This window comes from Crocuta crocuta, unplaced genomic scaffold (assembly GCF_008692635.1).
Source record: "Crocuta crocuta isolate KB4526 unplaced genomic scaffold, BGI_CrCroc_1.0 scaffold56, whole genome shotgun sequence".
Lineage (NCBI taxonomy): Eukaryota > Metazoa > Chordata > Mammalia > Carnivora > Hyaenidae > Crocuta > Crocuta crocuta.
Genome location: NW_027531334.1, coordinates 1,759,743 through 1,774,739, shown reverse-complemented (window position 1 = coordinate 1,774,739; position 14,997 = coordinate 1,759,743). Strand labels below are relative to the sequence as shown.

At 41.1% G+C, this 14,997-nt stretch overlaps 1 protein-coding gene across 1 annotated transcript in view; it reads right to left on the bottom strand.

The window, feature by feature from the left end:
* The window catches only part of ZBTB20 (zinc finger and BTB domain containing 20), a 45,234-nt gene extending 31,247 nt beyond the window's left edge, over positions 1–13,987 (bottom strand). The window contains exons 1-2 of the mRNA XM_077771856.1: positions 13,946–13,987; positions 13,389–13,576 (exon numbers count right to left, since the gene is read on the bottom strand). Coding sequence (XP_077627982.1) covers positions 13,389–13,576; positions 13,946–13,956 — 199 coding nt within the window. The 5' untranslated portion in view covers positions 13,957–13,987. The remainder of the gene's footprint in view (positions 1–13,388; positions 13,577–13,945) is intronic.
* Positions 13,988–14,997: the final 1,010 nt, after the last annotated feature.

Here is a 14,997-nt window from a genome sequence, read left to right as displayed (position 1 = left end):
CCCAATGAGCAATGAGGAAATAAAAGACGGCCAAAAGATAGTGGAGAGGATTCCCAGTCCACCTGGGCCTGAATCTGAGAAGGGACAAGGAAAGGGAATGTGGCCTTTTCCTGAAGCGAGGAGGGGACCTGTCCCACGTGCTGTCCTACAGACCCAGGGGCTCTGTCTCAGTCATTCTCAGGGGGAAGGATGTGGCCCCTGCTGCTACGACATACATCATTTATGTNCCCAATGAGCAATGAGGAAATAAAAGACGGCCAAAAGATAGTGGAGAGGATTCCCAGTCCACCTGGGCCTGAATCTGAGAAGGGACAAGGAAAGGGAATGTGGCCTTTTCCTGAAGCGAGGAGGGGACCTGTCCCACGTGCTGTCCTACAGACCCAGGGGCTCTGTCTCAGTCATTCTCAGGGGGAAGGATGTGGCCCCTGCTGCTACGACATACATCATTTATGTTGCATCAATTTTAGTACATATTTACTTAATAATTTAAAACAAACTACAGCTAATGCTCAAATTCTCTGAGTGTTGGCTGTCTTTCTGGGTGGATTTAGGAGCTTTACCTATAGCATTCCACCAACTCCTTATAATAACGTCACAAGACACGTATTATTCACATCCTCATTATGCATATGAGGAAATGGAAATATAGGGAGGTTAAGTAAAAGCATGTAGAATGCTTTCATAGGCTAAAGTTCACATTAAAAAGAGCAAATACGTAGACCACGGGGGTGAGAAAACATTTTCTGAGCAAACCTACTCCATTATCAGGTGTTGAAGAAATAGCTTTAAAGATCTGTTATACCTGTCCCTGCCCTGTGGGCATTTTGAAGGGACCCGAAAGGGCTTTGGGAATCAGTCCACATAAGGATATTTGCATCAGACTCGCTCTGTTGTTTACCTTTGGGGGCCAGGTTTGAGCATGCAGATTCTGTTTGGGCTATTTCTTGGGGAAGTGGCTCTTTCCTTCTTTTTGTTCTCAGCCTAAGCAAAGCTATATACTGTGTCTCAGTATATATGCCACATAGGCAAGCATACATGTATGCATATCTTCTTAGGAAGTTCATAGACTCTGACAGGGAGGCCCGGTCATGGTATTACGGTACCTCAAAGATTCCTCTTCTAGGGGAACCCCTCTTCTGGAGCTAGAGGGTGGCCTCTGCATGAATCTCTGCTTGTATCACTGCCCAAGTACAGTGGGTCACCTTGGAGTGCCTCTCAGCATGTAGACCCAGGATTACCGTTTACTTCAGAAGCCCAGGATGCAACAACTCCTCTGGGTCCCTTAGGTCAGGAATATAATGGAATAGATCAGATGTCTGGGGGTTTTCTTAACATTGGAAAAAAAGAAAACCCCAAACTACCCTGTCCTATATACAAAGACCTACAGTATTTCCCTGAGGAAAGGCTATGCATCCTTTGCTCTGGAGTTAACATCTAATAGTTGAAGTTCAGAATTTGCATGTGTATTTTCCATGAGACATGGAATTATGCTCTGTAGCTCAAATTTATATACAACTTTCTTCTACTGTCTCATTTATATCTAAGTACCCAGTTGAGGTATGAGGCAAAGAGACAATAAGTGATTATACAGAAAAGAAAATGATTATTAAAAAAAAAACAACAACTAATGACAAAGGTAATTTAGTTACCACTTCTTGAAATTCTTCATGCCATGCCAAGCACTCTTGAAAATAAAATAAGATAAAAACCAAGAGGGAGGCAAACCATAAGAGACTCTTAACTATAGAGGATAGACTGAAGGTTGCTGGAGGGGAGGTAGGCAAAGGATGGGCTAGATGGGTGATGGGTATTAAGAAGGGCACTTGTTGGGAAGGGCAGTGGGTGTTATATGTAGGTGGTGAATCACTAAATTCTACTTCTGAAACAGACAAACAAACAAACAAATTATGTATTCCTGGTTGAATACTGCATGGGATCTTGATATAAAACCAATAATATGAATTTAATTTAGTTAAAACCACTGAGAATAAATGAGTAGGAAGAAATTCTGTTTTGGAGTCTGATAGTAAAGGCAAAACTCACAGTCCATTTTGGTATCAACTATTAATTCATTCTTATGAAACGATAAAGACTCATATTCAAAATTCTCCCATGTGGTTGTTGTTTATATAAATTCTGGTAGTGACAAAATAATTTTCTTATTAGTTTCAGAGGTAATTTTATAGCAAAGAGTTGCATTTGATGTAGTTGTTTCAGAGAACCAACCTGAAGTAGAAGGAAGTGCAGATATTGTGTGTCCAGGTGACAGTGGCCTTAGGCATGTCATTAGTCATCAGAGAACAAATCAGACCAAAAAAAAAAAGTTTTAAAAAAATCTCCCCAAAATAATGAACCTGAGGAGGTCTTGTGACAAACGAAGAAGTACATGAGAACAGCATGTACGGTTGTTATTTGTAAAGCAGAGCTATTTGAATTGAACCTATCATTAAAGAATTTCACAGAATGTGGCATTTAAGGGGCACAGTGGCTCAGTCACAGAGCATCTGACTTTGGCTCAGGTCATGATCTCACAGTTCCTGAATTTGAGCCCTGCATCGGGCTGTGTGCTGACAACTCAGAGCATGGAGCCTGCTTCGTGGATTCTGTGTGTCTCTCTCTCTTTCTGCCCCTCTCCCACTTATACTCTGTCTCTCTCTCTCAAAAATAAATAAAATATTAAAATAAAGAATGTGGCATTTAAAAGAAGATTATGCTTTAAGAGGACTTGTTTTAAAACATTTTTAGAAAATTTTAAGGCTCAACGTATATGGTACCTGTCCTCTAGCTAATGCTTAGAGATTACTGAGGGTGAGTGAATGTTGGTGAAGGTGTCCAAGGAAGACACGTACAATTCTTGGATGGCATTAGCTCTTAATAGCTGAAAGGAAGAGAATGCAATGTTGGAACAGAGTAGAGAAAGAACTAATATAATACAATTACTGGTTTGTTGGGCTTGGGTAGTGGCTTCAAATTTCTTTTACATATATTTATCATTCCAATTGCCATGTACGTGGAAGATCTAATTCTCTCTCACCTTGACTATTTAATGCAGAGTCTCCCATAACACTGGTTTTTATTCTTTTGTCTGTAAATGGGTTTGGCACTCTTGTATCATAAAAATATTCCCTACCCTGCCTTTGTATTACCTGTTCATTATTCCTTTGTAAAGTATTATACTTTTTTAAAAAGTAGTGCAAAATTGTTACATTTTCATTCATCTTCTCATTGCTCTTGAACCCCATTTAATGGTGTTTTTGTGATGCATCTGACTCTGCTGTCTTAACAGCCACCCTACAGCACCCCATACTGCTGACCTTTCTCCTCCCTGAGGGTCTTTCTGTACGATCCTCGTATTCCTCCTATATCTCAACCTTCCTTTCTTTTCCTCCTTTTGCGGGCTCCTCATTCTCTTTCTTTTCTTTTCTTTTTTTTAACGTTTTATTTATTTTTGAGAGAGGAGGGAGGGGCAGAAAGAGAGGGAGACACAGAATCCAAAGCAGCCTCCAGGCTCTGAGCTTCTGAGCTGTCAGCACAGAGACCAATGCGGGGCTCAAATCCCTGAACCATGAGATCATGACCTGAGTCGAAGTTGGAAGTTCAACCGACTGAGCTACCCAGGCGCCCTTTCTCATTCTCTTTATTATCACTCACTGTAAATATTCCATTTTTCTTTTTTCATCTCAACAAAGTCTCCTTTGAATTTGCTCCCATATTCATGGTGTAAAGTATGGCTTCTTGGTGAAAGATTATCTAGTCCTAATTTCAAATCTTCCTGCTGTACTCCACTACCCTAATTTGTTAATTGTCTCCATTGGATTTACCCTTGGTGTTTCATTCTCAGCATTGTTTAAAACTGAACTGTATTCTACTCTTCTAAACATTTCCTTTGGATCTTCTCTTTTTGATATCTTTTAGTTATCTTTGATGACTTCTCTCGTAACTAACAGCCAGGTCCTGGAGCTGTCCACCCTCATCCACAAAGTCTGTTGAACCTGGCTCATCATTAGCTCCCTTCAGGTTACCAGAAGTCTGAACTACTGACAAAGCTTCCCAGGCTTTCTCCTCCCCCTACCCAGCCACCCCTTCCCACATCCAGGCATTCTCCACACCCTTGCTGCTAAATTAGATCTTCTTACGGCAAAGCCTTGAGCATGGTAACCCCTACTTAAAATCCGTCCACAGCTTTGTACCAAAATGCTAACTCCTTACACCTTATCCTAATGCCATGCCTCCAAAGAAGTTCCATTTGTTTTCAAGAGAGTTCAAATGGAACCTTTTCTGATAAACTGAACTGGATATTACTACTAACCAGATTATAATGTTATTTTATGAACTTTTTAACTTCTACTCGTATAATGGCAACTTAAACAATATGCACTAAGTTTGGAGATTCTCGGTGGCAGGGTCTGGTTGCCCCTACCTTTGTATCCCCATAGAACTCAGGGTAGGGCGAGGCACATAAGACATACCCTACACATGCTTGCCAAGTGAGTCAATCAATGCTGTGGTGTGTCCAGGTAAATGGGGGCATACTTTTAATCATTCTGCAGGGTAGCTGTTTGCTAATGTATATGATCTTCTCTATGAGATCCCAAGTCTCTGTGCATAGGGCTCCAGTTTATAAAACTATCCTGCACAACACAGAGGCCCAGTCCTCCACATTGAAAGCATTCAGTAAATTGACAGATGAATAGTCCTGACTCTCTGTTCAGAAAACATAAATTGTTCTCAAAGCCGACTGGGTACCAGGCAGCACAGTATGGTGGGAGGCAGAGTTAGGTTCTGTGTTTGGCTCTTCCACTCACTATTCGGAAACCTTTTGGTATGATACTTGCTCTCTTTGGGCCTCAGTTTCCTCATCTGAATAATAATGGATTTAGATTGGATAAGCCTTAATCTCTTTCAGTGCTGATAAAAAGTACTAACTGGTACACATTCCCTAGAGAAAGCAAAGGATACAGAGGCAGAAGAAAAGCAAAACATGCTTATTCAGCTGATGAGTTAACAAGGGGGTGGGGCTGACTATGGTAGTTGGATATTAGGTGACTGGTAGAAGAGTTTGACTTGAAATTTCTTAGAGCAAGAAATTTATAGAATCTTCATACATGGTCTCAGTTGATCCTAAATGATCTAGCTCCAAGGCAAATTTTTGTTTTTAAGTCAGGAGAATCCCTGACAGGTATGGAGGAATACTAATTTTATGTAATGAAATTTGCCACTAGTGGAGGGAACACATATGAAACTGGCACTAGAAGCTGCAAATAAGAACTAAAGATGTATTCTAGCAAGAGAGGAGATGGCAAGATGAAAGAATAGAGTCCTGAAAATCAGCAGTCAGTCTTAACAATTCTATGTGGACAATCCTAGGCACTTTTTTTAAAAAAAATATTTATTAGAGAGAGAGAGAGAGACAGCGTGAGCAGGGGAGGTTCAGAGGGAAAGGGAGACACAGAATCGGAAACAGGATCCAGGCTCTGAGCTAGCTGTCAGCACAGAGCCCGACGTGGGGCTCGAACCCACAAACAGTGAGATCATGACCTGAGTCGAAGTCGGCTGCTTAACCAACTGAGCCACCCAGGCGCCCCAATCATAGGCACTTTTATGCAATATTTGGGAGAGCAATACGGCATGGAGTAACTTGAGGCAGGGGATCCGGGAAGATGTCATCAAAGAACACATTGTTAGAAACTGGGGAGACTGTGAGTCAGTGACAGGGTTCCAGTGTGACACTTATAGGTGTCTCCGTGGCTCCAAGAATGAATCTTTCTCAATAAGGAAATTTATTTTGAAATCTACTCATCAGAAAATTATTAACAGTTCCCTCTTAATACTTTCCTACATCTACTGGTCAAATACCTTTTAGAAAATAAGTGGGCATCTTGCTTTACTTTTTATTTGGGAAGGAAATGTCTCTAGAAGGAATATACAATTCAGCCCAACCAAATTTTAGTGACAGGCAATGTTACTCAAATATAAACTGTCCTATGGGTTTATATTTAAATGAAGTAAAGCCCAAGAAGGTTTTAGTATCATGAACTGCTCTGTTTGCTGAACACACTGTATTCTGTATGTCTCTGTGGCTTCACTTCTGTTCCTTCCGCCTGGAATGCCATTCCCTCCCTCTTTTCCTTTACACACATCTACTCTTTCATGATCCAGGCCTAATGTCACCTTCTCATTGCTTCAGACCCCCTCCTCAGGAACACTTTATTTCATTTTATCTTATTTTTATATTTAAAAATTTATTATTTCTTTATTTTGTTTTTTTATAAAAATTTTTAATGTTTTTTTAAATTTACTTCTGAGAGAGAGAGACACAGCATGAGCAGGGGAGGGTCAGAGAGAGAGGGAGACACAGAATCTGAAGCAGGCTCCAGGCTCTGAGCTGGCAGTCAGCACAGAGCCCGACGCAGGGCTCGAACCCACAAACTGAGAGATCATGACCTGAGCCGAAGTTGGATGCCCAATCGACTGAGCCACCCAGGCGCCCCTATTTCTTTATTTTGTGAGAGAGAAAAAGCAAGAGTGGTAAAGCGGCAGGAAAGAGAGAGAGAGAGAGAGAGAAAGAGAAAGAGAGAGAGAGAGAGAGAGAGATTGAGAATCTTGAGGTGGCTCCACACTCATCATGGAGCCAGACCAGACACGGGGCTTGATCCCACGACTGAGATCATGACCTGAGCCGAAATCTGGCGCCCAACCGACTGAGACACCCAGGCACCTGCAGAATACTTTAATACTACATTTGTACATCCTTCCATTCCCACCCTTTAGGGGTTTACGGTTTTAGCAGGGTGTTTGGGAACACTGAGTTCCTAAAGGGAGGGGACAGTATCCTGTTGCTATCTTGACCCTCTGTCCTCACTGAGAACTTGGCGTAGAAGCAGGGGTTCAGTAACATTTGATGGATGAGTAACTGAAGGAATGCATGAATGAATGAGGTAGAGGACTACCAGCAATTATTACATTAAGCGATGGAAGATACCCAGTTAAATTAGTGTTGTAGGGAAAGAAAAAGTTGTTTGAAAAAGAGGGACCATTTTATAAAAGAGGTAACTGTGACATGAAACTTCAAGAAAAAGACTTTTAAAAATAAATGTGTCCCCAGATATACTAAGCAGGGACTCTAGGAATTAGAGCAATTAAAAAAAAAAAAAAAGAAAGAAAGAAAACTAACTGGGCTTCTAACGTGCAAGTGCTGGACTAAGCACTGACATCTCTAAATAAGAGGCTATCAAAGGTAATAAAAATAATTCCAAAGAGATTATGTATCAATTAGCTCAGAGGCAGAAAGGTGACCATTTATAAAGGGAGTGACTATCTGTAAAGAAATGAATCCACACTTAATAGGTAAGAGGTTTACTTGGCTAATGATATAGCAGAAAGACAGTTTAAACTGTTAGATCTGAAAAGGTAAATATGTAATTCTGTATAGGAAGTAGAATAAAGAGGAGTGCAGGGCACTCTGGGGACAATGAGAACACTTAGCTATACCAAAGATGCTCTATTTACTATTTAACTGATATGGACTCTAGTAGAAAATTAATAGCAAAGCCATAGGATAATAGCTATCTGTGGATGCTCATTCCCTCCCATTTTGATTATATTTCTTCTGCAAATTAGTGTGTGACCCCAAAATGTTTTCAGGATTGTCCAACTTGTCCTAAATTCCATAAATAAACTCTTTCAGAGGATGCTGTTTTTTGCCATGTCTCTATTACGGTTCTTCACAGATGGACCATTTTTGTCCTTCCAAAGCCTAAGAATAACTCTCTCAGTTATCAAGACATACCAAAATCCAGTTCAGCTGCTCCTGTGGGATTCCAGTTAGTTTAGACACATCTGCTGAGATACATGCATTTGAATCCAAATGAAGCTTTTGTTTGGTTATACATTTTGAACAGTTAGGGAGGTTTTTTGGGGGCCAAAATGTTTTTCATTTCTTGGCACTCCAAACAGAGATCTTCAGTTATAAACACTGCCTTCGGAGCACCTCCAGCAGAAATCCAATCTTTTCATGTGAACAGGTGTCTCAGGAAGTTTTTGGAAGGTTTTACACTGCATCAGCTTTCTGATTGGAAACTTTCTGAACACATAGACAAATTTGCCAAGGAGACCTTCAAACTTGCTTGAGCAGTTTTCACTCATACAGACAGACATTCACACATACAGACAGCCCAAGTAAAAGCAAATCAGAGCCCTGTAAAACTGAAGTATCTTTCTTAAAGGTTAAATACCATACGTGACTAAACTGAACAAAAAGGAATGGGCAGCAGAGAGAACGAATTGATAGCAAGGACAGAGGTTCAAATTCTTCATGAGCGTGCTCCCCTTAAAGCGTTACTAGAGAGTTTAAGCGGCACATCCTCTTAGTAAAATGCTATCTCACCCAGTCTTGAATAAATGCCCAAGAGTTTGTCACTTTAAACACTATAACTTAAAGTATTGCTACTGATCCCTTTTACTCACAAACTTGTTCAAACATTTATTTTGAAAGACTTCTTTCTCCAATGCAAATGGGTCAACAGGATTCAAATCTAGGAAGAGAAAATACTACTTTCTCAACTGGGTTGGTCAGCAAAGCCCGTATATTACCTGGTTCCCTACAACTTTTCTTTTCTAGTTTGAGTAGAAGCTGAGAAGTTGATCCAGAGTAAAATGACTTTTTAATCCTTAAGCCTGAAAAGTTATTACAGAGTAAAATCACTCCCTCAATGGGCATGCCGAGGATTCAGGGGGGCAATCTGCTTCCAAGTTGTTCATATAGCCCTGAACCAGATGCTCTAAGGTGGCCAGAAACCTTTGTCTACACCCACTTAGCAGATTTCTGGCTCTTTATCAGGGACTAAGAGGTTTATTTGCAGAAATGAATCATTTCCTTCAAAATATCCTTTACCCTATTTACATGCTTGCATATTCCTTCCATTTTGTTTTCCCCCTACAGCTTTACTAAGGGAATTAATTATCTAGAAGAACAGGAACATACAGTAAGTACATCTGAGATACAGGATGAGACGCAGTATGTCATCTATTAGGCCTGGCTAAGACCAGCAGCTGATGCTAAATGGGAAGGAACATGCACCAAATGTTTTTTAATCACAAAGTTAGTAATTAATTGCTCTTTAAAATACATTTTATGCTTCTTTCTGTCTGTGTACATGAAATGCACATTTATTACATGCCAAAAATTACAACATTATGGTTTAAATGTGACTGGCACGGAAGTCCGGAAATCAGAGTTAATGTTCCCACAGCAACTTTAATTCTGTCCGTGTGCACATGTAGGGCCGTAACAGCCTCCGTTCCAGGATAATACATATAGATGGTTTGGGGAGGGAAGCTAAAGACCCACATCCTCAACTGTAGTTACAGGAAAAACACAAAGGATAAAATCTGTGCTCCTTTCCACATACGTGGATAAAAAACACTGTCCCCATGCCTGGTGTTGTGTACTCAGGGAATGAAAAGAATCTGCTGTGCTGCCTGCACTCAAGGGGACAGTTGCTGTTGCTGTGGGAACCTGAACTTTGCATTTCCTGACTTTGGGGTAATTAAAATGTCAGCCTTAATGTGGCATTAATGGAGTTTGCCATAAAAAATCCTCTTTGTTTTGTTCTCTAAAAAATTGCTTAAAAGTTCAAACTGAACCGAGTGTACTAAAAATTTTAATCTTGGGGACTTGGACAGGGAGTGGTGGTAAGCAGAGGGCTGGGAGGGGGAAGACCAAGGAAGGTAGAAGGCCAGAGAGAGAAAGGAGGGGCCCGGCAGGCAGGCTCCTCGACGGTGCTCAGCCCCAGCAGAGTCATGCTACCTACAGAGCTAAAGTTAAACCCACCCACACAACAGTTTGGTAATGTGTAAAGGTTAAATTAAAAATAAATAAAAACTGTTAATGCATAAGTGCATCTTGGCAAGGACACAAGAAATGAGACAGCCTGATGAGGCTGGTCTGAAACACTGGAAGGTAAGTAACCAGGGATGTCAGCTTCCAACAAAACAAAGACATCAGAAGAGGTGGATCTATCGCCAAAAGTAGGGAGGACTCTGCCAAAGGAGTGGGGGGAGAATCACTTCTCTCTTCATTGGGACCCTTGTTTGGGGGAAAGCAAAATGGAGGGAGCAAGCAAGTAAACGTTCTGGCCGAGTCTGTCACATGTATATGACTGTGACGTGCCACAGCTTGATAGTTGTCAAGATAGGGAGGGCTTCGTCTGCTCCGCTGACTTGGTTTAGGCCTGTTGACGCATTTGAAGAGAGAGCTTGGCTCAGCCCAGCTCAGCCTGTTCAGCAGGGAACTGTTCTGTCAAACACCTAGGGCTTTAGTACCCTTTCCATTCCAAAACTCCTCGTAAGGTCTTCTGCTATCTTCATCTGAGTATGTTTACTGTTGGATTTTTAGAAATGGTGAGGGGGTAAAAGTCCAGGAGGGCATGGGGGAATACTGCTAAGAGGCCATTGCCAGTGGGTGCACTGCAAAGTAGCACACAGTTCAGTAGCAGTAATAACCTCATTATTTCACAAAGGAAAGCCTCTCTCCATCAAGTTTCTTCTTGTTTTGGATATTACTGGGATCTTTTGCAAAATCTGAAGTGTCTCAGCAGGTTAAATAGCCATCTGAGAATTTCAGGGGGGTCAGACTTGTCTAAAACACTGGCCTGTGTCCTTCAGAAGCAACAACACTACGTCGAGCCCACCCTTACGGTTCATATGTAGAGCTGACTCGTCTGCGGGGATGCTGACCCACTGTGTTTTAGAATTCAGCCACCAATATGAGTAGTTGCACATTTTCAAGGATGCCATTTATGGGCTTGGAACAGAAAATTCAGGCTGCTCACAGTGAGAGCAAATCCATAAACATCCCTCAGTATCTGAATGAGTTAATGACTGAGCAAGTCATTCATCTATAGAAGTGTCAATTTTCTCAGTTTTCTCATCTGTAAATTGGGAAGAATTATAATGACTGACGGGAAATGGGCATTAAGGCATGACTAAGAATACTTTTGCTAAACACATAACAAATAAAAAGGTGCTATAAAAATTCAGGCACTTGTGAAAGCTTGGAACACCACACACTGGCGGAATGTTTCTGAAGTTAAAGAGACTAACAAGTCAAGGGCACTATTTTTAAATGCCCCAAATCTGTTAGTTCTAAATAGGAGCTGAATATTTTACCTTAAAGAAATTAGGCTTTTAAATTAATCTATGGCAAGAATGACATTTCAAAGTAAAATAAAATAAAATAAAATAAAATAAAATCTTGAATGCAAGAAGAGCATCCAAAAAATTTAACAGCTTAAAATAAACCTCTTTCCTGTCTTCTCTCAAGCAATCTCCAAGTGGACAGATTTCTGTGAATCTTTCCTAAAAACAATTTTCTTCTAAGTGTAGGCTCAAATCAGGACAAACTACAATCCAAATATATTTGGAGGAAAGTATAATCGATTGAAACAACAGGTTAGAGCAGAGAAAGACTTACACATCTTAATGGCAAAATCAGAGTGACTTTCGAAGCAGCTGGAGATTAGGTTTCCCCTCCCTATTTGTTCTCCTTCCAACCGCATTCAGACACCTCGCTGTGAGCTCAGATCTACTGGCTCCCTCAGGGTCCCCGAGAAGCCGGACGGCAGCAGCAGGCTCATACAGTGTCATGTACATATCCATGCTGATGCCAAGGCCTGGCCAGAGGAGGCTTACGGTAAAGTACAATAAATGAAGCCTGGTGCCTTCTCTATTCAGCAAAACATTCATTTTGCTGTAACAGGGGATGTCTGGGCTAAGGCCATTTTAAGTAATCTTCCCCATAAGGTGTGGCTGAAAGCCAGGCGATGAAGGTCTGCATGCAGGAGCTCCAGGCTCTTCTCCACAGGAACAGGTTACCTTCCTGGTAGGTAGGGACAGTGTGCACATGTCTATGGGCACTGTGCCATGCTATTTTCCCATTCTTCCTGTAATTACTATTAGGCTGGAGACTGCCAGGCAAGAAGGGCCAGGGATGTCACTATTATGATGGTCCACAGAACACAGTCCTTGCTTTTGACCCCCAGGTTTCTCTATAGAGGCAGCAACTTTGTACAAGTCACACGGGCTGTAGAGATTTGGGTCTCGTTCTTTCTCATGTCATTTTCTAGTGACAGTAGGGTCTCAGCCCAGCCACGAGTGGAACAAGGTCCTTTCACCCCAAACTCGATCCCTGTGTTTTGTCCCTATAGCTAGACACCATGACAATGAAGCAAGTAAGGAGTGGGATCTCCCAGACTCATTCGCTTTGTGCCCACTTTGCAGAGTCAGGAACACAACAATAGGAGATTTAGACTCTCATTTCCTAATTAATAATCTTTATGTTTATGAACAAAATAACTGGAGTCCTTTTTTGAAAATGAAACTTTCTTGGTCTTATCTTCCTCTTTCTAAAGAAGAACACACAAGCTCTCTGCCTGTTACTAGATATTCTTTATGAGATCAGTTCAGAATACTTGTTGGGTATCTTAAGACAGAAAGGAATATTCCTTCAGACTGGACCCCAAAGTTATTCCATTCCTTTCTATTGTCAACACACATGTTCCTTTCTCTTTGAAGTACTGGGTTACACTTCAAAAAGAGAAAAGCTCCTAAACGTGATTTATCAACTTTCTTAAAATAGAATTTGAAGAAGTGACTCTCAGATTAGTGGGAAGACAGCAAAAATAAACAGCAATGGAGTGATTTCAATAGTGACGATCTCATTAAGCTGCCCATTTCCAAATTTAGCCCGTAGGCAGTTTTTTTAATTAAAAAATATTTTTAACCTGAATTCTTATTGGCTACGTGAAGTCTGGGTGGATTCTGAATTCTTGGAAGCCATTCTCTTTTCTTCTGTAAATTTATGCTATCCTTTAACCACTTCAAAATAAATTAAAAACTGGAAAGACAGAAATTCAGCCAAGCCAAATGAGACTCCAATAACTAATGCAAAGCTGACTTGTATTATGTAATTTCAAAATGGATGTTTCCTGTGTCTAACTGGCTTTTTGAGGTCCATATTTGGTGGTTCAATTTAGTCATGGTGGAAGTGCCATTATTCAGATTGTGGGGACAAAAGAATAATTAGAAAACAGTAACACAACTTCTTTTTTTTTTTTTTGAGTGAATGCTATGAAAGAAAATGTGGTTCATGTAATTAATCAGCCTTTTGAGGCCAAATGGCTGGACACCTGGTTTTAAAATACAATCTAGCTTTGAAAATATAGATGTTGGCTGAATCAAAATGGAGGCAGGTTACTTTTGACTACTCTAGAAGACCAAATGGAAACAGCTTGTTCTGAAAGCAAAAAAAAAAAAAAAAAAGCCAGAACCCAGGGGAGAAGCATGCTCCAAGTGCCGCGAAGACACCATCACCTTACTGGTGTACTCACAATCAGATGACCCGGTGTGAGCGTGAGAGTTTGTCAGTGAATGTGTTGAGTGGATGAGGGCTGGGTCTGGAGACAAAACAGCTTCAAAGTTCAGGCAGGGAAGGCCCGGCTTGGCGTTGGATCCACCCGGCTGAGTAATCTCATTCTCCTCAGATGCCTTCTGGTTTTCAGCTGTCTTGGGTTTCTTCCTGAAAATAAACAAAGGGCCCTTTGAAGGAACTGACTGCATATTTGGGAAAAGGCATTTTTAGAATCTGTTAAAGATAACTTGATTTTTTTTTCTGAGGGGGGATGGGAGGGAGTCCAGTATGTCCCTTGTTTTAAAACAAGCCGATTCTTGTTTTTTTCCCTCCAGTAATGGCCTAACTGGGAACACATGAAAGCATATGGGCCAAGCAAACAGCACCACATTTGGACTCTGTTGGCTGCATAAAAAGACCCTGTCCCAGAACTTTAGACAGATTGAGCTACGTATGGCTGACATTATCCAAGAAAGCATCCTTTATTCCCCCTTAAGAGTTTTAACATGGTCTGGAAAAATACTAGTGGAGCTTTACCGTTCTAGCATTTGTCAGGAAGCTTAGAGACAGGACCCGTGGAGTAATGGGAGGAGCACTGGACTGGGAGTCAGGAGACTTGAGCTATGGTACTAGCTGTGCCTCTAACTTGCTGTGTGGCCTTGGGCACCTCACTTCACCTCTCTGGGCTTCAGTTTCCTCATCTGTAAAATAAAGGGCTTGGATTAGAAGGCCTTAAGTGTTCCTTCCAGCTTCAAGTTTCTATTCATGGAATACATTAAGGAACATTCAACTTTCTTGCTGTTATTAGATTTACTTTAGATGAACACATAATTTCAAATCACAATCTAAATTTGCAGGCTGTAGAGATGAAAGGGTAGTGATGGAGGTTTTTGTTAAAGTAGCAAATGAAAAGTGAAAAGATGAGCTTAGCTGCTAGCAGGTAAAGCGGTAACGTGTCACACGGAGATCCTCTCTTCCAACTCTTTACTCATCCAAAGCTTAAGATTCCCTTTGTTTGCTGATTTGGCACATCATGACTCTGGAGTGTAGGAGTGTGACTGTGAGTGTGGGGCCTAAGGAAGAGATGGGCGAAGGGAATTAGAAACTAATTATTGCTAACTGCCATGTGGGGTCAGGAATAGGAAGTAAAAGAACTCAGGTAGGGTTCAGCTCTGGTGTCCTCCCCCAGGACAATGAAACTGATATAAACACAAAAATACTTAGCTTACACTACATGTGCTCTAGGTCCCAGGCACTCTGGATTATCAGTCACACCCTGAACATGCCCTCCAATTTCCATGGCTCTGTGCCTTTGTTCTATCATTACGTGGATGGTGACCAGAGAAATTATTTGATTTGATTTTTTTGTAGAAGATTATGTGTGCCACAGAACTTGCCATAAGTAGCTTTGTTGCCATGTCTTTCTTGTGTCTATAAGCCTGGCAATGGACTTGTCATACAGAATATTTTGTATCAAAATTTGTTGTAGCGGGTAGTTAAATTCTGCCCTCGCAGAATATGGTGTTATGATTAGCATGCTGTGTTTCTGGTCCAACAGGTTGTGAAATCAAATCTGCTTTTTCAGAGGG